Below are 25,274 nucleotides of genomic sequence, written 5' to 3'. Positions count from 1 at the left end.
GACCCATTTGTTAACTATACAAAAATGCAGTCACTTTTAATCAGTTTGCAAAATCATTCTTTGACGTTAGGGAAGATAAAACTTTACCAGCCCAGTATCAGTAGCGATCTTGGAATGCTTGTCTGATGGAACAGACGAATGAATATTGCGATTTAGTAAATAGTGCCAATGACATTTTTCTTCCATTTAGATCTGTGTCTTATTCTGGGGTGTATTTTTGGTTCTGGCAGTTAAAATCAAGTATGGAAATAAACTCAACCTAAAACCAGATCTTCAAATCACTGCACAACAAAATGTTATGTCAAGATTTTCAATAAGGATGAGTAATATTAAGTCACAATGCTTTCAAGAGAAAGTCCAATTTCTATATTTTGAGAGAAAAATCATTTAAGCAGCAATTTAAATTTGTTAGACTAGAGTTGTGCATCTAAATCTCATGTTTTGGAATGTTGTCTTTTGTACATTCTCTGTTTTAATAAACTTGTCAGAGATTTGTCTAGTTTATTGCTTTTGTTTCAGAGAACCAGTTCTTTTATGTTTTCTGATTCATCTCTTTTGTTATTTCCTTTTTCTTAATTTATTTTGTTGTTATTTTTCTAAGGAGTTAGTAGGGAAGACTTGCTTAGTACTTTTTTTCCTTTAAATAATGAGAGCATTCAAATACCTTGCATTTTATTGGAGTATTGCTTTGCTACAGCCCATTCTAAAATTTAGGATTATTTCCATTTTTGCTCCTTTAAACATAACGAATGATTATAATTTTCATTTAAAGTTTGATCTAGGAAGTATTTAAGTAAATATATTGGCAATTTCAATATTTTTGGTTTGCCATTCATTTGCAAAACTCTATGTCTCAGTCCCTGTTTCTAGTGACTTGTGATGCAAGGGCTGTTTAGGGGGATTACAGATCTACTAATTTTATCTAGACTAACACCTAGAATATGGGCAAGAGTCATTAAAAGATGTCTGCCCTGGCCTTTGAATCATGTTGGTCATGATGCGCAAGTGGACCTTAAGACAATGACTGAGCCTCACCCTCAAGTATCTCTATCACATTACGCCCAGCCCCAATGTGTGAGCACCATTCTTCATTCTCAAGCTGGCTCCTCTCCCCATTCCTCCTCCTCCTTCTCCCCTTCCCCTGTGGCAACCATTATTTTATAATCAGAGTCTAAACGTTACTTTTGTTGAGTTGTTTTTCGTTTGTTTGCTTTGCTTCTTTGCATACTGCAAATGAGAGAGACCATGGATGGAGCTTGAGGTGATTATTGAATCAATAATACTAACTGAAAGGAGAGAGACATTCCCTATGATTTTTTCTTTCATATGTAAAAAATTCAGTTTTAGTGAATTCAAGTTCTGGAGATCTAATATGTAGCTGGTGATTATAGTTAATAATTCTGTATCAGATACTTAAGTGTTGCTAAGAGAGTAGATCTTAATATTCTCACTTCAAAAAAGAAATGATTATGTGACATGATGGGGGTGTTAGCTGTGCTGTGCTGGTAATCATTCTACAATCTATAAGGGTATCAAATCAACACTGTTGACATAGATATATACAGTGTTATATGCCAATGAAATCGCAATAAAGGTGGAAAGAAGTCCATTAATGCTTTCAAAATATTGACTTCTGTTATTTCTGTTGCTACTCAAGTGCCCCAGACCTCCTTTTTGAGTAACTTTACTAACATTGGCTCTATTTTTAACTAGACTAACACCTAGAACACGAGCAAGAGGCATCGAAAGATTTTTATAAATGTGTCACGGACATCTGAAAAGCGATACACACATACTTGCAAACGCACACGCACAGACACTAAATCAGCATTCACAGGGAAATGTCTGTATCATTCATATACTCTTCACTTTTTGTTTTTGTCCAGGGAATTTGTCAAAGGTTTAGGGGGTGTCATTTTTAAAATTTTTGCTTTTCCATATATGCTCATGTTCTACGAGGGTGTCCTTGAAAAAATTTAAATTCTTGTACATTTTTCTTTCAACTTTTCACTTTATCATGACATGACATAGGATACATGAGAGTTTTGTGACAACCGTGTCATTTTGCAGTTTACGCTGTTTGGAACTGTTGTGCCATTAAGACCTTTTCTTTTACCTTCACCCCACCACCTCATGCCGCATTTCATTTGTAAACTACTCTACCTCTTTGCCTCTCCACGGCATCTTAAAGGCAGTAAAGGCAGCGGGTGGAGATGTGTCCTTACTGTGGTCATCTGGTGCTCTATAGGAAGCTGAGTTTCATTTCGCTTCTTTGTGGTAACCTGTATTTTCTATCTGGGTGCTCAGAGGACTTGTCCCTCATGTTTGAAATTAAAAAATGTCCCCTCCTGTTAGAGTGGCCACTGAGCTGGGGTGGCTTCTTTTCCTGCTGTAAGCAAGATGCTGGCTCACATAGAACCGTGACTTAAATATGCAGCTCTCCCAGTGCTTGGCCTGCTTGCTTGAAGATTTCTTCATCCTCTCTCTACTTTGCACTGTGGGGAGTGACCTCTGTAAGCTCCATTTCCTCATTCCTTCGCCAGAAGTTTCTGACTGACCAGTCCAGCGGGCGGGATAGGCAGGCTGGGCCATTTCTCCCTGTGTCTGTCTCCTATGTGAGATGTCCCAGCAGTGCGTTCTCTCTTTACTGGCTCCTGCCCTGCATCTTGGCAAAGCTGGGCTCCTTTCATGGTCTCAGCTCCAGCTGGGCAGTCCCTATCATGGTACTATCTCCTTCTAGACACTCTTGATCACGAGGTCCTTGTCATCCCACCTTCTCCATATGTTCCTCCAGATCATGATGGGTAGGGGATACTTCCTGCCATTGTCAATCTTTGCTAACCAAACTTGGCTTTTAAGTCTTTTAACCACTCAGTGTTAACACATCCTCTCATTGAACTCATTGATCCGGCGTCTGCTTTCTTCACTACTCTCTGACTGGTAAAATAACAGTATGAAAGAAGGGAAGAGGAAACACAGAGCCCAAGAGGAAAATAGGAGTGGATGCCTCTGCAGGTAGGAAAACCCCCAAAGATTGTCAGGGCTGGAGTTTTTTTTTTTTTTCCCAAAGATTTATTTATTTGTGCATACAGAACTGGGGTACAGGCCAGAGGCTCAGGGGCAGCGAGAGGCTTCACCGGAGACAGAGTGGGGAGCAGAACAGGCAGATAGGTGAAGTACACTGCTGAGGGGAGCAGCGGGCGGGTCAGGAGAGGTCTGCCATGCCATGTGGTCACCTCCGGGGCAGGCGGGAATCGAACTTATGAGGAAGTGGCTTTAGCCTCTCAGTGCTGTGCTTTAACCCGCTGCGCCACCAGGGAGGGCCAGGGCTGGGAGTTTTAATGTCCATGCAGGGATGAAAGTAAGGGTCTTAGACCCAGAGCAAGCAGGAAGCAAAGACGGACCCCTGGTTTGGCTGCGCCTCCGGCAAGCAGGACTGGACTCCACCTCCACCTGTCCCTGCTCAGCACAGTGACAGAGATGTTATTTCTTCAGAGCAAGGGCTGCAAAAGGAAGAGTCAGTACCCCAGACCTCTGCCGCCAATTTACAGGTGCCAGTCACATGTGCAGGCACTACAAGGCAAGAACCTTGGTCCTGAGCTGATGAGATGCCTGAGGCACCTGTGCCATGGCTGTGCATCCCCAAGACATCATTTCCTAGGACATCACTGGAGTTCCTGCCCATGGGGAGTGACAAATCCTGCCAGGGAACAGTACCACTTGGACAGTCAGAGAAGACTGGAAGAGGATGAGTGTCTTAGAAATGGAGATAGTAGAGTGATATTCTGAATTAAACCATATAAAGGTAAAAGAATCAAAGTTCTATCGACAGATTCATCCTCAGTGAAAAATAAGAGGTGGATTTGGTAAAGAACCAAGTTGAACAGCTAGAAATGGAAAGCAGTCATTTAGATGCAAAGCTCATTGGATAGTTCAGACCATGAGTTAAGTGACAATTGAAATGGAATTTGTGAATTTAAAAATAATTTTGAGAAAAGTGCTTATGAGATACGCACAGAGATGAAACTATGACTGCATCAATTAAAGTTGAATTCAAGGACCAACAGGGGCCAACGCTGGCCCTAAGTATTGTAAATGGACAGGGCTTTATGCAGGGAGTTTCTGGTTATCAAATTGTGGCGGAGCACAAGGAGTGGATTTTAGGTGGCTCTACAGCATGAGTTCTAGAATAATTCAGAATTGACGTGCCTAGAGTTATATCCCCGATTCCCATTGGAGAATGTTTAAGTTCTCTGCAACTATGCTCAGCTTCTGGCAAGTTCTCTTGACCCCCAAAAGCTGGAGAATGTATCCTTGAAGTACTCAAGGACTCAGAAGACATTGATCCCCCAACTGCCATCTTTGTGACTGTTTCTTCATAGCCAGGAAGCTGGAGAGTGGACAGTAGAATGTTGCTATAGGAAAATGTCATGCTTCCATTACCTTCATTTCTGATAGAAATAGCCAGAAATGGGCAAGAAAAAGACCTAGTGGCATGTGGAGCAAACTCATACCAGTTTGTGATAGCCAGTTGGTAGATTTATAGAAATTTTATGAGATGGATATATTAAACATAGCTATATTTTAAATGAATGATACTTGAAATGAACTTTATTCTCAAGTGAAGTGTAAAATCCAGGTACATTACAATATGTTTATATAGTGAAAAACTACGAAGCAGTTTAAAATGAGTTAACTAGGTATATGTGTATAGATTTGGATAAATTCCTAAAATCTAATATAGCATGAAATGTACAAGTGCAAAAGCATATGCATGGTGTGGTATTATTTATGGAAATTTAAAGATATACCCAGCAATACTATAATAAATTCTATATCATTATATCCAAATACAGAAAAATTTAAAAACATGGATGGGAAGGATATAGTTCACCTCCAAAATAGAATTGTCACTGTGGAGAGAGGTAGAGGAATAACATTGTTGGGCAGGATTTCAGTGTAACATATTATTTCTTTATGAAAATCTAAATAAGGCAAGTGACTAGCCAATGTTCAGTCTAGGTGGTGCTTCCATAGGTATGTTATATAATTTGTCGAATTTTGATCTGTTTGAAATATTCATTTTTTTTTTGCATTTACAAGGGGAGGCTTATTAGGAAAGTGAGATATTCTTTAAAAGCCATTAAGGTAGATTTTCCTTCTCTCTTTTCTGAATAGCTCCTTTGCTTGCAAAGGCTTGCACCTTGCCTCTCAGCCTATTGCCTTTTCTTTTTGACTCAGTATCTCCTCACTGCATTGAGATATTTCCTCATGAATTTGCATTCCTATGACACAGACACAGATAACCTGTTTTCTTTTTCTAAGGTCATAACCAGAATCTTTGTAAAGCTTCTTTCTTGCATGCTATTGTTCACAATATGCTCTTTGCTTCACATCTTCCTGAAAACACTTCTCCTCCAATGATGCAGAACTTTTATATTGACCCCTGTGTTAGTGTTTTCTGCTTACTCATTCCTGTTTGATTTGAGTTCATGCCAGTTGGCATGCCCCTGTGGGATCTTAACAAAGGAACACAATTGTTTTTTAAGTGCTTAGCCAAATGCCTAGTATCTACTGGCATGCACTTAGTGTATCTTTGCTGGAGTAAGATGGGATCTTCCTGTCCCCATTACTTAACTTACAGATTCTGAGGACACATACATTTCAGGGGGTACCTGAGGCCTTCTGTAGTTCTTCCTTCCATAGTCAAAAGCAACACAATGCTTTTTAAAAGCATCTAGAGTCAATCCCCCCATGAAGCATCTACCTGTGCAGGAAAAGCCATAATCCCATTGCTTCTAGAGGCTTTCATACTTACACTCATGCCTTCAGCAAATTTCACATCTTCATATGCAGGGCCCATGCCTCAGACCTGCCCATTGCTGGCCACGCTACGTAGTGGGAGGTACAAGCCCTGAGTAACTAGAGGGAGTGGGTAGATGCTTCATGGGGGAATCAACTCTGGATGCTTTTCAAAAGTACTTCCAACATAGTTGGAAGGGTGATTGATGTCATGATTCATAATCTGAGTCACTGAAAAGGCAGAGAATTTCAGGAGGTGAAATTCTCCTCTGATCCTTTGGCCATATATCTGATTCTATGCTTTAGTTTGATTCATTTATTTAGAATAAAAAATACAGGGATACCACTGATCGTCACCACAATGATACTTGGGCTGGTGTGGTGGGAGCTTCTTCTAAACCTCTCATTAGAGATGTCAGGTTATCATGATTTTAATGTGTCTTTGTATATATTTTCTAGGGGAATTTGGCAAAGACCCTGTTAGGATTGCCTGGACTCTTAAACTTTTAGAATGCAAGGTCAGCTTTGTCCCCTGTGTGTCTGGTAATTAGGACAGAAGCTTCTGTCAAGTCTACAATGGATTCTGTGCACACCCCAGGCACTCTTCAGAAAGCCCAGACTTCAACTGAGGTCTTATATCTTCTTTCCAAAGTCCATCTAAGACTTTAAAAAAACTTATGTCTTTGAAAAAATAGCAGAGATGACTTAAAAGGCATGTTTCTAGATGTTTTCTCCCTCTCTGTGATCCATTACTAGAAATCCATGTAACTTAAATAAAAGTCCTTTGGAGTAGTGCTTCTATTATTACTACTATTTGTGAAAAGGACTAGTCTTTCTTTTTTTAAGTTCCAGTCTTTGGAAGAATGATTCTTTTATAAAGTACAGTAAGAATGATTTACTGGAAAAATTTTAAAAATGAAAAAATATAGAAAATCATCTATCGATTACATGCTTAGAAATTAGGACAGTGTTATACATTGTCAATACGTTCTCTAATCTTACTGTCATCTGATTGCAGACCAGCAGTCGCCCTTGGGCTACACTTTGAGTAGCATTGTTTTAGGGGTAGCAAACTTCACTCAAAGGAGTAGTATTGTTTGCAGAATTATGTCTTGGTGCATTCGTTGTCCAGATTACTGTCAACCTAGAGTAATAGTTTTGGATCTTCAGAGTACAGAGACAGAAATGGAAGGTCTGAGTTCTCCAGAGAAATAAATACAAGAAATTGTGTCACATGATGGGTGCTTATGCACCAGGTCCTTCAGTACTATGATGTGTGATGACAGCTAGCTTCTCTCTGAAGCTGTCCCTCCACCAGGCCCTGACTGACCCTCCTTTATAACCCAGCCTGTTGAAGCTTCAAGCTGATATGTCCGTGAACTCCTTTGTCCTGCACCCTGCTTTCTGTACTCACTGGCAAATAATTATTGCTAGTATTTACTGAGAAAGTACATGGTGCTAAGTCCAGTGTGTTCCATACCTTATCTTATTTCACATTTACAAAATTACTGTTCAATAGACATAAAATCCTGTTTCTGCAGAGAAGGAGACTTCTAGGAAGCTTTTAGAAGTTAAGTAACTCACCAAATGGCTGATAAAGGCAGAGATAGGATTCAAATATAATACTGATTTTGATCAGAAAATCCTGGTTCTTAACCATGAACCCACTCTGCCTTAAAGAAAATGCAGAAAAAAATATTGTTCATTTGATAAGTCACTTAAGTACTACTTCTCAATGAGTAACATAGCTTTCAGGAAAAAATGTTTTTTTTGCACTTCCTGTAAGGATCCATCTGTGAGTTCAGGACTGTGTCTTTGTTAATGAACTTTGTATATTTCCCTTCCTTAGCCAAAGAGAATATCTTAATGCTTGGGTTTCCCCATGTGGCTTGGAGTGAAATTTAGTCCTTAATTGCAGCAGCTGTTTTTAGCTTGCTGGGATAATGTTCTTCCTTTTCTTGAACACGACTTTATTTATCTATATGGATGGTTCAATTGCACGTGTTTTCTTTCCCACTAGACTCAGAGCATTTTGGGTGCAGAGACTGAATGAACTGAATGTGTACCTAATTTGGTAGGCTGCTTTTTTCAGAAGCAAATTATTTTGGTTTATCGAGTGGGATTCATTTGTGACTAGTTTTCTCTGCAGAGTACTTAGCATTCGGTGGCTGAACTGGGGAGTGGCTGGGAAATGTTCATTTGAGTATAACCTTGTAGCTACAGCTGTAAAAATGCATGACAGATCCAGAGCATCAGAAAACTCGATAAAAGGTGATAATGGGAAGATAGTTTACAAAGTGCTGGAAGGTAGCTCAGCCAGTGGGAAAGTGGGTAGAGATGCTTCCAGTGTCTGCACAGACCTGGTAGGGTTCCCTCCAGCAGGGAAGGGAGGGTTGAATAGGTGGGCATCTTCGCACACTGAGAACAGATTCAAAGGTGAGAAGCTGGTGAAGCTGACCAGGTCCAGGAGACAGGGTGACAGTGAAGAAGAAACCTCAGTGTTATGTCTTATCCCCTTATCTGGAATCCATCCTCGCTGAGATGACCATGGACATGACCCCCAAGCAAGGATGGCCTTAGGAAAAGGGAGTGTGGTCCTAACTCCTAGTTCTAAGTCTCACTTTAAACCTATTTGGTTTGAAATTTAACTTGGGGGAAAACAAAGGAGATGGTAAGTGAAGTGAAAGCTTCTTGTGTAAGGGTGGATTCGGTGGGCAGGGGGGAGTCTGATTTATAGTTGATGTCATCCTTAGGGTTGGCAAAGCATGTGTGCTTTGTAACCAGCCTCCTGCCATTTGCAGTGGGCAGCTGGACATACCTTTTATTGGATGTACATTTTATTAGCCATGGGAATGTTTAGAGGGGTTGGGAATCTTGATGGCTGGCTCTTCCTGAGCCATATGTGGGTTTTACTTTTCAGGCCTTGGAACAATTGTGAGTTGTCCCGGTTGTTATGAAGAGTGAAAAGTACCTTTGATAGAAATAGTGGAATCAGGATGTGTGGCCTATTTTTTAAAGGAAGGTATTAATTTGTTTTTAGTCTCTTGAGTTGGAAATGAGAGTTTGACATCTGGAAATGTTTGGTGCTTTGCTGAAGCTCCTTAGTTGAAATAGCACTAAGGATATTTGTGTTCTAGACCTGATCCTTTCACTAGCTGGATTTGTGCTCTTGTTCAAGCCTGGTAACCTTCAGGAGTCTTTTTGACTGACCGCCCTGTCAGCAGCTCCTGGCCAGAACCAGGATGTGCTGGATGTTCTAGACTGGAGCGTGAGAGAGGAGGAGACATCCTGCTGGGCTTGATGTCTCTCAGTGATGTCACTGAAAGAGCAGACAGGAGTCCCTGCTCTTCACTGCCTGCCAGCTCCAACATCCCGTGACCAGGGATGACTGCTGTCAGGAGTGTGGTTTGAGGGACAGTAAGTTTCGGGTGCCCTGAACAGTCATCCTAAGAGACTAGCCGGCTGTTCGCTGTCTCTTCCTACAATTTACACCATGTTATGGGAGTGCCCAGGAGGGCCATTTGGGCCTCTTCAGCTAATTGTACAGATGCAAACTTGACTGGCACAAGGGACACTTCAGTGACTTAGTTGAAGAATAATAGATGCATGGGGTGAGCTGGTTACCAAGCCGTGGGCTTCCAACCTGCACTGAAATCAATATCACAGTCTCAGGTTTTGAGAAGAGAAAGCAGCTTATTGCGAATTGGCTGGCAAGGAGGAGATTGATAGGAGATAAACTCAAGTCTACCTTTCCCACTAAGAAACGGGATGAAGGCATATAGACTTGGGAGAGTTGGGGACAAATTAGTTAAATTTTATTGATTGAAAGGTACCAGGGACAAAAAGTTGTGCACTTGTCTAGAGTTCAAGCCGTAGGGCTTTTCATATATCAAAAGTACAGATGGGGGAAAGGATGTCCTGAAGGTACTCTACAGATATGAGTTTTGTGGATACCCACCCCCCACCCTAGACATCAGAACTACAAATCACTGCAGCACCAAAGGGAAGTGTGCTGGGATCTGAGGGTGGAGTTAGGCAGCCACATTGTTATAAAACCAGACATGGGGGCTTTTGGGACCTCACGGCTTGCGGCTGGTCTTTGGGCTTTTCGCTGGCTTTCAGTATGCTATTTGGGTTCCAGGTCAGCAGTACGGGTAGGACACAGTAACCAACTTACCCACCCCCGCCTTTCCCTGAGTCATTCATTTCCCTTTCTCTTGTAATAAACCCATTATTAACTTTTGTGTGTGTGCCTGCAGTTGAATGTTTTAAGTCCCTTTAAGCACATGGGTGGGGACCCGCAGTCCCCAATTCACATTGGGTTGCCCTGTAATAGTTTGAGGAGGCTTTTCTTCAGATCACTGGTGTGAGTTTCTCTTGGGGGGACCCCTGAGCCTCTTGGTAGCGCCCTCCTCTGTATTTGTGCCTGTCAACTGCAGCAGGTCTGGGAGCTTAGCTCAAGGTTCGTGGGTAAACCTCCAGACTCTGTTGTGTCTCTAAAAACAAGTCTCCAAGAAAAGTTTACATGTTTCTATGTCTTTCACGTGTTTTGGGTCAGAAGCCAATATAACCATATGTCCTCACTGGCAAGTTCAGGGGTTATTTTTCTCACATAGAGAAAACATGGAGCAGGATGGCCCAGCTTGGATGCCTCAGTGGTGGGGAGATTATCCCTTCCTGTTCTGGCAGCTTACCCTCCAGGAGCTGTTCAAAGGTGCTGGTCACCACATTCTGTCACTGCCTCCCTGTACTTTCTCCCCATTCCCTGGTTCTGCTCAAAGGCATTTCAGTCCTCAGAGCCTCTTTCCCAAGGTGGGAACAGAATGTGGTGGGGCCAGTGGCGTGTTCGCCATGATGGAGCAACAAACCCTTTCCCGCTCTCTGCTGTTCTCTTCCTCGCCTCTTTCCGTCTCCTTACGGCCCCCCATCCCCAGCTGGGAGCTCTTTCCCCTTTGCCCTGTGGGGACTTCTGAGTCCAGCTGGTGGTGGTGGTGGTCGTGGGGGTGGAAGAATTTGTCTGAAGCGTTTGTTAGCCTGGTCCAAGGTGGGGATTTAGATTCCGGGAAGAGGGCTGGGAGCTGCTTCTGGGACACCTTAAGGTACTGGCCTCTTTGCAGCAGGGCAGGTGTGACTGGTGTCTCAGAGGGCGTGGGCCCCAGGCCCTGGGCACATAGGTGTCTGCCCCCGCCAGGTGCAGAGGGTCGTGCTTAGGGCCTGATGTTCTCCACCTGCTCCCTGTGCTGTGTGAATAGCGCACCAGCTTCACCTGGGCATGGGAAAGCCTTGGGTCTCCTCAGGGTCGCAGCAGCCCCACGCTGCTGGGATATGAGAACTGATAACGTTTATCAGGCTAAGGAGCAAAGCAGAGAGGACTCTTGTTTGCCTGGAGAGACAGTTGGATGTGACACAGTGTCCCACAGTCTGCAAGGACGACGCAGTTCCAATCCATAATTAAGCGGGGAAAATGAAGTAAGCTGCAAAGTGAAGCAAGGACTCGCACCTGAGATCACTTGGGAATTGTTCAGGCGACGGGCGTCCTGGCATTTTCTGACTTTCCCGCTAGAAACACTAATTGTCATTTTTAAGTTAACCCGGGCCAGCTGAAAACCGGGGTGGTCCTTTCAGGAAGGAAAGGAGGGATGAATAATGACGTCTTTCTCTCCCCGCCCCCCACCCGTTGTGGACAGGGAGAAGATGCCTTTCCATCATGTGACCGCCGGCCTATTGTACAAGGGCAATTACCTCAACCGGTCCCTCTCTGCTGGCAGTGACAGCGAGCAGCTTGCTAATATCTCTGTGGAGGAGCTCGACGGTAAGAGGCCGCCTTGCTGGGGAGGCTGGCCACTCGAGGGAGGGTCTGTGGTCACTGCACATTTAAGGTGAACGCACCAGGCTCTGCCCACCTGGAGCCAGCTTCACCTGCAGTGTGATGGGAAAGACCTCCCAAATCCATTTTTGCCTAAATGATCTCTGGGGCGGGGATGGAGGGGGGCAGACATTGTAGCCTGAACAGTCTAAGGTGAACATTTTGGTTGCCTTGGATACTCACTGGGGGACAGTCTTCAACTCCACCGTTGCATTTTCCAGTTTATAGAACCTTTATTGCCAATGCTGGTTTCCTGTCTTGTTGCTTATTGTGGGCCCCAGCTGCAAGGGAGCTCTCTAAGCCCTGCTAATGGCTCTCTTGACTTGTGGCTACGGTACTTTGAATTCTGCTCAGATCAGAATCCTCTGGAAGCTCTGTCAAAGTGGGAATGGATGGCACCTGTTTTAATTGTCTCTGTTCCTTCGTGACACAGATCAGTCATGGGTATTCGGAGCAGGGTGAGGGATGGGCACAGTCTTGAGGACACAATGGCTTAATTTTCAACTCATCCTGGGACAGTGTCCTGTGGGATCCCGGGCAAATCATCCCCACTGATTTAAAAAATGAAGATGGAAGAGGACGAAGGAATTTTTTTCGACAATAGAGAATTAGGTTGATTCAGACGCTTTGTTTACGTGCTCCATCTGCTGACGCCGAATCAGAGTTGGTTCCCCTGGTGTTCGGGAATGCTGTGCTCCTTGTGACACCATTTTAAAACAGGAAGTTTAAATTGGCTCTCTGAAACAGAAAAAGTGAAAATTACCCCGGATGGCCCACATATTTGCTTTTAAGTGTAATGGTCTGAACGGTGGTCATTTCTCACAAGGGGAAGATGAGGAAACTCGGCTCTGCGCCAGAGAAGCCGAGCTTGTTCCCTATGCCCAGGAGAAGGAAGGGACTTCGCCCAGCTTTCTCTGCTCTGCTTGTTTTGCTTGTTCGCTTGCTAGAGGCTGGCTTATTTACTCGAAGGAGCAGTGAAGTGGCAGAGGTTGAGGGGAGGCTGGGGGCCTCCAGAAGCAGAAGGCAAGCCAGGCTTCTCAGGGGCAGCTCACTGGAGCCTGGACAGAGACTGGTGGCCAGAGGGGTGAGAGGGGCCCCATGACCTTCTGGCAAGAGGACATTTGCATGCTGGACACAGAAACAGGCCCTAGGGCTCTGACTCCCTCGGAAGTAAGCCTGCCTGGTGACCACAAAGGGCCGAGTTGCCTGTTTGGCAGGTAAGAGGAGGCCTGGAATTTCCTGCACCTGCAGGGTGTGCTCCCAGCACAGGGGATGTGTTGCGTTGGATGGGCGTGCACTGTGCTCACTGTGCCCTGCCTTTAGTCATCAGTTAGCAGGTGCCACTGGAAGCCTCTGGAGTGGGGCCCTCGCTAGAGGAGACCCTGGGAGTGGGCAGAAAGTCTGTGTTTCAGACCACGCTGGAGGCGGCTGATACTGGCAACTGAATGCAGTTTGTAAATCCTCTGTGACTTTCATGTGTCTTGCCTTTCCCTTTCCTTTCCTCCTCCTGTCCAACTTTGCTGTGAATAATCAAGGGATCATTTCTCTGAGGCTTCTCAGAGGGATGAATTTTTTCTCTATTAAATCTGGGCCACTGCCGCCAGGTATCGCAAGGATCCCCGCCTGGTTTCGGCCTCTCTCCCAGCCTCGGATACCTGGTTGCCACACCCTGCTCATTCCAGGAGAAGCAGCAGAGCTGATGAGCTTGTTTCTCCCAGGACAGGTGAACAGGGAGTGTTTCTGGGAGCCCTGTCAGCCCAGGTGGGCAGGGCACCGTGGACGCCCTGGTGGGGCCCCTGGTGGAATTTACTGGATTTTCTGGCCTAAGGTTGGCTGTGAAAACACTGTATGTCCTTCAGGAGGGTCATCCAGCTCCTCAGCCTGGAGAAAGGCTACTTATTTTCTGAAGGAAGATGCCTCTGTTCATTCATTCATTTTCTGCCAAGGTGAACACCGAGTTATGACCGCACAGGCTTTGTTATGAGCACCCTGGGGCCCCAGGTGGGTAGTGTAGATGTATTCTGAATTAGGAGCATCTGAGCAGGGTCTGAAGATCAGCTGACCTGACTGCAGGCTGGTCTTAGGGAAGCCAGTGTTTCCCAGGTGTTGCTATATGTTCTTAGAACTGCCTCATGTCGAGTCCTGCTGCATGGGCCACTTATTTACCCTCAGAGGACATGTGGTGTCACACAGGAACTGATATGCTGGCCGCGGGTGGGCCGTAATGCCCCTTTGTCACCTGCTCCCGCTGGTGCAGACACTAGTTTGTGACAGCCCATTCTCACCCATTTCCCCGGCCCTCCCCACGATGGTGATAGCTTCCTGCTTTGGGATGGCCACAGGGGCAGATTCCCACTGCTTGTCACCAGGAACACCCCTCCCTTTGTGTGAGGGTCCAAGGTGCCCAGTCCACGGGAGGTTACTCTTCAGGAACAGATACAAAGAGAACCTCTGACCATCTCCAGCTGCAATTCACTCTGGGAAGTTTTTATTTCCTTAAACAAAACTCTGGAGGAAATAATGCCAAGTTGCATCAAATTAACCAGAGTGGGGTTGGAAATCACTCAGACAGCTCAGCTGCGATGAATGGGATGAGACAGTCATCCTGGGACATGCCAGGCTGTGACTCTGGTCAGAGACTTGTGTCCCCCAAATAAGTTTAGAGATGGGGTTCCGCTGAGGTGGGGGTGTTCTCTGGAGCTGATCATGGAGAGCAGTTGCTGTGACTAGGGCTGCCATCTTGATTGACCAGTAAAGCCTCTGTGACCGAGGCTGGGTCACATCACGGCCCATCCCCCAGGCCCCCGTGGGGTTCTCGGGTAGGTGGAGTCATTCGAGTCTCCAGTTCCATTGGTGCTGCAGTTAGTGAAGATTCTCCTCAGCCTGACATGGGCACAGGTTGCAAAGTAGATTTCTGTAATGCCCTCATATATATCTTTGGAGGTATATAAATTTGCACTTGGGCGTGGATGCTTCGCCCCACTCCCTTCCAACAAGGACCTCCATGTGAGCAGCTGACTGACTTCATCCTCCCTTATCCCCCACAGTGAATGGCCAATATCCTGCAGCTCTTGGCTTCTCAACTCACCTCGTAACTGTCCTTCTCTGCTGCGAGGCTGCTGTCGTGGGGCAGGTCCCCGCCTCCTAGACAAGCGTAGGTCTCTACCTCTTGGGCCTCAGCCTGAGAACACACCATATCCTTGTTGCTTTTCAGTGGAGCCTGCTTCTCAGCTACCTACTTGATTAGGTTACCCTCTGTGATAACTTTTTCTTGTTCTCCTAAAATATTCATAAATTTTGTGTTTCTATAATTTCAAAGATTTTCTTTCTCTTTTAAAAAATAATTTTTATTTATTTATGCAGACAAGAACTGGTTTGTAGGCCAGAGGTGTAGAGGGTGAGAGGATTCACCAGAGACAGAGTGGGGAGAAGAACAGGCAGATGGACTGAAATACACTGCTGAGGGAGCAAAGGGTGGGACAGGAGAGGTCTGTGCTCCTCGTGGGTCAGCTCCCTGGCCAGGGGAACAAAGGAACTCACAGGGGAACAAAGGAACTCATGCCACACTGGCTGGTGATAGCTTGGTAGCGCTGAGAATTTAACCCCTGTGCCATCAGGGAGGCCCTCTCTAAGATTTTCAGTTCTACAGAAGTTTTTGAAAGTACGGTGTGAGTACCAGCATCCTCTCTGTCGAGATGTTAATAGTGTAGCCTTTGCTTTTTCTCTTTCGCTTTTTCTTAAAAGGGAGACTGTTTTATTAATTCTGAAATTTTAACTTGGTTCTTTTTTATATTTTCTATCTTTCTGTTGAAATGCTATGTTTATTCAATACAACAATATTTTTCTTTAGTTCTTTGGACATATTTTTCCCATATTTCTAGTAATTCTTTAAAGGCATTATATGCTAAACCCAGCATCTAGGCTCTAGGCCATCTGGGTTTGGTTCTATTGTGTCTTTAAGGTGTTTCTTGTTCCTTTGCATGTCTGTTAATATGTGTACATGGAACATGAATGTTGTGTTATAGAGACTGTTCTGTTATCTTTCTCTGAAGAGGGCTCACTTCCCCTACCCTCCATCCCCCACACAGTGGGTAGTTCAATGCCACCTTCAACTTATGCAGGTTTGGCTTTATTTTATGCTTTTTTGGGGCCTATCTGGGGAAATCCCAAGGTCTCTCCCAAACCCCTCTAATTTGGCAGGAGCTCAGCCTCCAGACTGTCTTCTTGTGGATCTTGTCAATGCTTGGTTTTCACTTTTGTTGGGGTACATCTAAAGAAAAGCTGCCTTTAGGGTGTGTTCCTTCTTCTTGAGTTGTGTTCTTTCAAGTGTCTCAGCTGGATACTTGGGGTATTAGTGAGGTTTTTTTCCCAGGCATCTCCCAGGCTGCTTAAATTCTAGTATCTGTGTTCTGCTCTCAGTCTTGTAGCAACTGCTTCCTGCTAAGTCCAGTTTCATGTCAGCTTGCACATGGGTGGTCCAGCCTTCAACCATGTATCCACGGGGAAGCCACCCAGGCTTCTGGAGTCTTCTCTTTGCTGGTTTTTATGCCACAGGTTCTAGTCCCTTCAGCTACCCTGGAGTTAAACTATGGTGGGGAAATTACTCCTGGGCAGAGAGCCAGGGTGAATGGGGGGCTCATTGCATGAATTGCCCTCCTCCCTGTAATTGCAATCATGTGTTGCCTGTTATCACTGCCTGAAACACTTACCATATATTTAGTTCAGTTTTATGATTGTACATGGTAGGAGGGTTGTTCTTATACCAGTTCCTTTGTGATAGCTGAAGTCTATTATTATTAATTAATTTTTTCCCCCCAGAACCAGTTGAAAGTAATTTTCAACCATCATAGCACTTCATCCTTTAATGTTCCACTTCTGCTTATGATTCTCACATGGCTCTGCACAGCTCACAGCTGTGTTAGCTCAGTGACAAAGCCTGGGAAGTCCTACATGATTGGCCCCTTCTCTTTTTGTCTGCTTCAACTCCCTATTTGCCTTCTAGATGGTTCCCTGCTGCCTCCAGATCTTTCCTGCTTCTCTTGCTGGCTGCCACTGTCAGAAACGCTCTGCCTACCTGAGAAACATGTATCCATCTCTTAAGTTTCAGCACTGTTGTCATCACATCATCACAGCTGCCATTTATTGATGCTTACTGCATGCTAGGAACTATTCCTTGTATATGAATTAACTCATTTAATTGTCGCAATAATCCTAGGGTGTGTGCACCATGATTAACCACACATTTTGCAAATGTGGAAAGTGGGGATGTTAAATAACCTTGTCTGAGGTCGATAACTTGCGCATGTTGGAAATGGGATTCAAAGTGCCACCAGGCTTCACAGCCTTTGCTAGTTAACATTCATGCTCTGAATCCTTACCCCTGCGAGGTAAGGCCCTTTGTGTCTTCCCTGCACCCTCATGTCCCCATCATGTATCTCACTGCCACCACTGTGACACATGGGTTAGAACTTGGCTGATTAATCCAACTTTCAGTGGGTGGGAGATATTTTTAAAGCTCTGTGTGAGCCCAGCCTGCTCTTCACTGAGCACAGACGTGCATTTCAGCCCAGGAAAGGCTGGTGATGGGCATGAAGGGCGTGAGCTCCCGCTAGAGGGGCCTGTCTGGGCCAGGAGCTCTGAAGGCTGCGTCTGCCAATCTGGTTCTTCATATATTTTCTTGTAAAGAAGGCCCTGGCCTTTTCTTTTCTCTTCTCTTCCACTTTGATGATTGATTTCAGGATTCCATAGACCCATATCACTTGCCTTTTTCTGAGACACTTCCCTCTACAAGGCTTTTCAAGAGGGATTTGAAGGAGGCAGAGAGAGACATTACTGGCACAAGAAGAGAAGCTCACAACGCTTAGCTGAGGAGGCTGATGGCTCCGTGTTCTCTCCTCCACGAAGGTGATAAACCCGACACAATGCGCCCCATGATCCAACAAGTGTGGGAGTGCCAGAGACACAGCTCTGCTCCAGAGCAGGGAATTGGCCTTACAACCTGGAACTTTTATCTGCCTGGATCCCTTCCTCCTGGCGGCCTGGCCTGCCTTGGAGTCTTGAGAAGGAAGTCTTTTGTGCAGAGTCGTGAGCCAAGTACCGAGTTAGCAGAGCCAAGAGGGGATTCTCTGGAGGTGCTGCTTCCAGGGGCCCACCTCCTCGAGGCGCACGTGCCTAAGCGCTCTTGTGGTCTCCTGCATCTTACTCAGAAAATGCATTTCGAAAGTTGTAGCCAAGAAGGGAACCCGAGTACCATCCCTGTCACTTTCATTTTATCCATTGGTAATTTACATGCTGTCTGCATCCCAAAGTGATCGAGACATCATAGGATAAAAGAAGAAACATAAACTGCAGAGGCTGTCAGGATAGAAATAGAAAACAAAAACCACATACCAAGAGGGAGGGAAAACTGTGACAGTCCCTTAAAGATGAACATATTTACTGTGAGTGAGCATTAAGTGTAACTCTAAGCTTCCAGTTGACTGGTGCAAAAGGGTAACATGAGGTACCTTATTCCAGTGATGGCCTTTAAGCGTCCCATCGAAATAATAGTCTTCCCATCTGTATTTGAATGCAGAAGTTTTGGGCCAAAACATAAATACCCAATATACTAGTATTTTGTAATGTTATCTCAGGCAACCTGCTTTTCACACCCTGAAATTTCTGGAAATTAAAAAAAAAAATTTCCCCTAATAATACTGACTTAGGATGGTAATGATACTTGGTGAAGGTCAGCTGCTTATCTTTCCGGATTCAGGGAGACAGGACAGAATCTTCTTTTAAAATTCTCCCCCTAGATGGTTTGAAGTATCCCCGACAGGATATGTTTCTCTGGTTTTTACTCCCAAGAGCCCTCTTTATGAGTGATATCTTGGTAGGAAAGTTCAAGTTCTGCCTCAAAAGCATGACCTTGGCTTGGGATATTTGAGGAACAGGAGTTGCCAACCATCCATCTCTATTGTGAAATCACCTTCACCTGGTGCTGTGGAACCTTCCATGGTCAATAGAGATGCAACCTAATAAATCTACTGAGGTAATGAGGCCCCACAGTGCTTCCCCAGATAACAAAATAAGTTAACTGATGAGTAGACCTGTTCAACATTATCCATCTGGATATGGAAAAGGATTTGCCAGAACTCATCATTTTGATGTTGACTTCATTGAGTCTGAGCTGTTTCTCCTGGTGGTAATTGGCTCACAGCACTTTTGACTGTATGCTCAGACTACTCAGGGATGCACCATTAGCAATATGTTCCTGCAGGGATGGCTCACGGACTGTTCTCTTCATCGTGGTGCTGGGGGCATCAAAATACTGCTCCAAATCACTTAAAGGCAAGTGATGTGTTAGGACACAGCCATTTCAAATACAGATTTTCTATACTGAGATGGTCATTTCTGCTTTGTAATTCTCAGGCAGGAAGGGGTTCAGGATTTTACATGGAGACCTGTTTTGCTTTATTGCTAGGGAACAAATTGCTTCACAATTTACTGGTTTAAAACAAAGAACAGTTGTCTCAAAGTTTCTGTGGGTCAGAAATTCAGGAGTGACTTAGCTGTCTGGCCTGGCCTCATGCCTATCAGAAGGTTGAAGTGGAGAAGTTACCTGGGCTGCAGTCCTCTGGAAGCTTGACTGGAGTTGGGGAATTAATGCCAAACTCACTCACATGACTCCTTCCCAGAGACCTCAGTTCTTTCCAAAGGAGTTTTGCACAGACTGCTTGAGGAACTTGTGAGGGGAGACTTGGCTTTTTCAGGAATGAATGGTCATTTTATGATCTTGTCTCAAATGTCACAGAGTATCTTTCTGCCATATGTATGTGTTGCCATGAGTTTGTGAGCCTGGCAACATGTCAGTAAGTAGAACTAGTTCATGCCTTTTGATGGGAGGAGTGTCAAAGAATCAGCAGGCAGAACCAGACCATCACATTAGCATGGAGGTGATTTCTAGTGATTGAAACGAAAGCTAGTGAAGTGTTAGAGCAAGCTCTAAAGCTCTAAAGGAGGAGAGGACCGGTGTTCTTTTTCTTTTTGTAGAAATAGGAATTGAAGCCCAAGGTTTCTGATGGAGTAGTTCCTTTGGAATAACCTAGATCTGAGTTCCTAGTCCTGTTATGCCAATTAGTAGCTACTGTAGAGATGGTTTGTTCTTTTCCAGTATCATTTCTTTGTTAACAGCTGAAATTTTGACTGAGCAGATGAATGCTAGAATAAGGACTCTACTTCCTAGTCATCTTGAGAGCTAGATATGCCCATATCAGTTAATTCTGGTCAATGAGATCTAAAATGTGACCCTGGGCAACTTTGGTAGATGTTTCTCTTTTGACCCTTCCTTTTACTGGAGTGGGAATGTCACCACCTGACATTGACAAGGAGTCCCACCCTCATGCTCGGGTTACAGATGGTGAGTAGAAGAAGTCCAGGTGCCAGAAGGAGGTGGCTCACAGAGAAACCAATTTCTTTTTTAAAATATTTATTTATTTATGCATACAGAACTGGGGTACAGACCAGAGGTGGTGAGAGAGGATTCGCCAGAGATAGAGTTGGGGACAGAACAGGCAGATTGACAAAGTACACTACTGAGGGGAGCAGCAGGTGGGTCAAGAGAGGTCTGCCGTGCCATGTGGGTCACTCGCACTGAAATGGCTGTGGCTAGCTTGCAGTGCTGTATCCTAATCCGTTGTGCCACCAGGGAGGGCCTGAGAAACCAATTTCTAACATGTCTTTTTGTTACTCACAGATGAACCAAAACTTACTGGGTCAGCAGCCATGTGCCTGCAGACAAGTTATCCAACCTCCAAACTATTTCCAGTCTTCCAGTTACTGTCTACCCAATACTGCCTTTAAGAATCTCCTGCCTATTCTTTCTGAGGAGGAAAGATTAGGAGTGATGAATCTTTAATTTTGAGGCAGTGGAGGTTTTTCCTTTTTCTAATATATATTGTAACAGTATCTCACATTTACATGTTCAAATGTAGAGATTCAGAAAGTCAGAGGGCTAGAGCTGACAGAAAAGGTAGGAAGGTAGAGACCCTAGAAGGCTTGAGGAGGACATTTCCTCTGGGTGAGTTTTCTCACTCTTGAGGGCACAGCTCATCCCGATTGTGTTCATCCCTCAGACCTGTGAAAGTCTAGACCTTAGTGACTGCTCAGAAATACTTGTAGAGTACAAGGACACCAGGTCCTCTAATGAGAAAAGCTGGCCCCAAGGTGTGCTAATTGTTCCTGATTGTTCATTCTGTATTGGGAATGGAATTGGGCTATCTCTGGCAGTGACACCTGGTTGAGATGTCTAGCGTTCACCACACTCCAAGAGGCTTGGTTTTCTCACCTGTCTAATGTGGGAAATAGTATGTACTTTCGAGGGATTCCATGATATAAGAGATACAGAATGATCGACTACTCTATCTGGCCAACAGCAGTTGTATTCAATAAATAGCAACAGTATTGTTGCTGCCATCACCATCATCACAAAACATCCTTAGAAAAAGAATTAGCACTCCCATAGAGGGGCACATTGGGTCTTGAGAGGGCAAGGCAAAATGCTAGCTATAGGGCAAAATGCTATTAAGTTGTAGTACAGACTGGCTCATGTCAGATGTGAATACCCCAAATTGGAGAGGCCTTTTTTTTTTTTTTAAAGATTTATTTATTTATGCATACAGAACTGGGATAGAGGCCAGAGCTGCAGAGGCCATGAGAGGATTCACCAGAGTAGGGAGCAGAACAGGAAGATCAACAAAGTACACTGCTGAGGGGAGCAGTGGGTGGGTCAGGAGAGGTCTGCCGTGCCATGTGGGTCTCATCTCTAGGGCAGGCAGGGATCGAACTCATGCTGACGTGGCTTTAGCTTCTTAGTGCTGTGCTTTAACTCGCTGCACCACCAGGGAGGGTCCTGGAAAGGCTTTTGACAGCAAGTATCTGGGTGCCCTGGTATGATTCTCTAGATATTTTAACTCTGATGCCTTTTCTATACCTTCACCTTTCAAAGAGCCTGTCCTCATTGGTATGGAGGGAAGAGACTAAATTGTCACAGACAGGAGAGAGGAAAAGGGCCCTGGGCACCAGGTCCAGCCTTGGGCTGTCTAAGAGATAAATAGAACCAAGAGCCTGTTAGACCTTGGGAAGCACCGCGGATGGCTAAAAATGCAGGCTTCCAGCCCTTCCTGTGGTGCTCCAAGGATCAGGAGAGGACAGCATATGAACTTTTGACAATAGACTGGTGTCCACAATGACTTCTACATGGGTTGGTGCAGAGTGGTGATGGGACATAGGAAGGCAGAAATCATACCTCCTGACCAGACTCACTCCCATTTAGAAAGGGACATGTTGGTGTTTGGGGTTCGATGGGGAGATGAGTTCTGTGCCTCTTCCCAGTGGGGGAAAGCTGTGCTGTGCAGCGGTGGCGTCTGGAAACGCAAGGATCCGCCATCAGTGTTGCTGGGCGTTGTTTCCGTGAACCTGGCACCCCTGTCTCTGGTTCTGTTGTGGCCCAGCTGCTTCTCACCTCCTCAGGGTTGTCCTGACTGTAGCTGCTTAAAATCCAAGACCATATTTGTTTTGCAGTTTCTTCGAAGCTCTAAACATCAATTTCAGTATTAATGGTTGGCTCGTAACACTGACATTTTATGGTGGTGATAGTGAAAAAAGTGGAGGTTTTTATGTTTCATCCTGTAAAGCTACTAAAATAAATGGCTCCAGGACCTGAAATAATACTGGCCCAGAGAGTGTGCCGCTGTCTGCGGGTTCAGGTGCAGGCTTGGGCGAGGCCGGGGCCAGCTGGCTGTGCTGTGCTGATTGTTACTCTGCTGGTATCCAGCAAATGAACCTCAGGACATGTAGCTCATCTCAGCCATCTGGGTGGCGACTCAGCATCTCTGGAAGCTTCGTAGTATGAACCAGTCCTATAATCTTTGGTCTGGTGCTCCTAAGCAATTTGCAGGAGACTTTGGAGAGCTGAATTGCCCTGCCATCTGGTGCTCAGGTGGGGAAGTGGGGAGTGGAGCTGGGGCACATACCCGAGAATTTAGTGTTTCTGCATGGTGTCTCTCCTTAGATGCACATGTGCAATTTCTTTGCCCCCACCATTCAGGACCGAATAAGCCTCTCGGAGTTTCAGGTGCATGATTGATCATGATTTTATGCTCTTTCCATTATGAATCCTTCAGAGGTGTCATCTATTTCTGGGAAAAGTGCCTTGAGCTGACTGCTGAATTCTCTTGCCAGGTTTCAGGGACCCTGAGTATGCAAATTAGCATGTTATTTTCAATTTGGAGTCCTTGGTGGCTGATGTTAGTGAGCCCAGAGGACAGGTCTGTGAGGAGTGATGAAGTTGCTGAAGGCCAGGCCAAAAATAATTCTCAGTCAGGGGCTTTGAATCTGGGGGTCTGTGTATCACCTGGAGCATCAGAATATTTTGTTGTATTTTTGAAGGTAGTCAACCAAAAGGTAATAACAGTGGCTAAATTGACTCTGTGAATTGGATCTCTTATAGTATCACAATGCAAGGGCTTTTGTTTAACTTGCTCTCCTTGGAAGCCTGGACCAGGTGTCCAGGTGTCTAAAGCCCTATTGTTCTTCGAAAGATTGTGTTGGTTGTGGTATGAAGAATGCATTTGAGGGGAGTGGGTATAATCTGGAGCCCAATCTCATGGTCAGGGGGAATGGTGAGGACCCAAACTTAGGAAGTAGCAGCGAGTTGGAGTAAAGTGACCTTGGCAAGTTAAACATACAGACACTTGGCTGTGTTTGTTATCTGAGTGTCGACAGTAACTATGGGAGGCATTGTTGTTCCCATTATACAGCTGAGCGATATTAGCACGAAAGTGATTAAGTCACTTGGCCAAGGTCACACAAGTAATAATTGGTGGGCTGGGATCCATGTTTAGCGTCCTCTGATGCCCAAATCTATACCCTTCATTAGCTACCCTGTTCTGTCTCCACCATGGCAGCCTGGGGTGGGGTGGGTAAGGGACAAGGGGGTTAGATGCACAGTTGCCTCATCTGGTAGCTGGTGAGTGCAGCTGGTGCCAGTCCTGACACCAGGCACCTGGGCGTTTGACCAGGGCAAAGTGAAGGTGGTGAGAACTGAGGGCCATCTTTTTACAGGTGGCCTCTTGAATACTGAATTCTGGACCCTCCAAAATTCCATTCTGGAGATGGAGATTTTGAAGTGATGGGCAAGGGGGCAAGGACTGCAGTCTGAACTTGGAGGCCCAGTGACACTCATTCCTTTGATCACTGGTGGTCACTGGTGACCGCGGGGGCTGGCAGAGACCTCTAGCTAAACTTCTAAATATCCGTTCACTGTGCTCTATATCCCATGTTTAGCCCCTTCATCAGCCAACATCCTCTATCGGAAGGAAGAACTCTTTGAGTTAAAAAAAATAGGTCACCTATTTGTGCTCAGTTAATTTGCTTTATTGATTGACAGTGCCCTCTCTTTCAAACTGTTTGAGTCAGGAACCTGCCTAAACCCATTAGCTGTCTTCGATTTTCAAAGAAGTCAGTCTGGCTCCTGGCCACCAAGTCTCCTTTTCATGGTATCATAGAAACACACTGTAGTTTTCTCTGCTAAATAGACCTACAAAGAGACTGTGTTGCCTCTTAGGTCATCTGCCTATATTAGGATTGCCCCAGGCAGCCGTCAAGCCCAGGATGAAGAGCTCGCCTTCTTGCCTGCCGAGCCAAATTCCAGGGATTGAGAGTTAGCCTGAATTCGGTTCAAATCCTAGCCCTGTCATTTATCATTGCTGTGCCCTTGGGCAAGTTTAAACACATCTCAGTGTCCTTCTCTATAAAATGGGGTAGTTTTATTAATAGTACCCCACCACTACTACCACCTAACGGGAAAAGCAGGTGGCATGAAGCCTGGCACATGACAAAGTGCTCTAGAAGGGCTGAGTGTTGTTTCGTATTACTGCTTGGCAGGCTCTGGGGAGGAGTGAGAGTATAGGGAAATACTAAATTTCTTTTCCTTTTCTCTTGCCCATCCAGTGGAAAAGAAATTATTGAATTAAATTAGAAGGGCTGAAAGATGTTTTAAAGTGAAAGAATAAAGCTAAGGTTCTTCTATGAATTTGGACTTTGATCATATTTTTCAGGATTGTGTGTGTATGTGTGTGTCTGGGTTAGGAGCGCTGAGAGTCTGAGTCTGGATTTGCCCCTGAAACTTCTTGATAGAGCCTCTGGAGCCTCAACCCTCATACCATAGGGACCTTTTTAGCTCTGACATGCCATACTTGTGCGAACTAATAATTCAACAAAATTCAACTAATAATTCAACTTACATTACTGAATTGCATATGCAGGGGTGTTGGATGTGTCGGAGGGGCGGTATCAGGAAACAGGTGTCTACACATATTCAGTATTTATTTTGTGTCAGGTTCACACTCTAGATTATTTCACTGTCATTCATCATTATCACCGTCACCACAGTTGCCCCTCCAATATCTTACTCTCTCCCTTTGAATCTGAGAAACATGCTGATTATGTTGCAGGAGAGAGGTTGCACAGGTAGGGTAGTTCTGCAGGAGAGAGGTTGCACACGTAGGGTAGTTCTGCAGGAGAGAGGTTGCACAGGTAGGGTGGTTCTGCAGGAGAGAGGTTGCAC

At 45.0% G+C, this 25,274-nt stretch overlaps 1 protein-coding gene across 9 annotated transcripts in view; it reads left to right on the top strand.

Annotated features, from left to right (window-relative positions):
* Positions 1 to 25,274, top strand: part of CALN1 (calneuron 1) — a 376,527-nt gene that overhangs the window by 84,480 nt on the left and 266,773 nt on the right. For all 9 annotated transcript variants that reach the window (XM_012729086.1, XM_004688317.2, XM_012729087.1 and 6 more), the window contains one exon: positions 11,490 to 11,614. In XM_012729086.1, the coding sequence (XP_012584540.1) occupies positions 11,490 to 11,614 (125 nt within the window). The remainder of the gene's footprint in view (positions 1 to 11,489; positions 11,615 to 25,274) is intronic.

The sequence above is a fragment of the Condylura cristata genome, unplaced genomic scaffold, assembly GCF_000260355.1.
Source record: "Condylura cristata isolate star-nosed mole 26May11 unplaced genomic scaffold, ConCri1.0 scaffold00024, whole genome shotgun sequence".
Taxonomy (NCBI): domain Eukaryota; kingdom Metazoa; phylum Chordata; class Mammalia; order Eulipotyphla; family Talpidae; genus Condylura; species Condylura cristata.
This window is presented reverse-complemented; position numbering and strand designations above follow the sequence as displayed.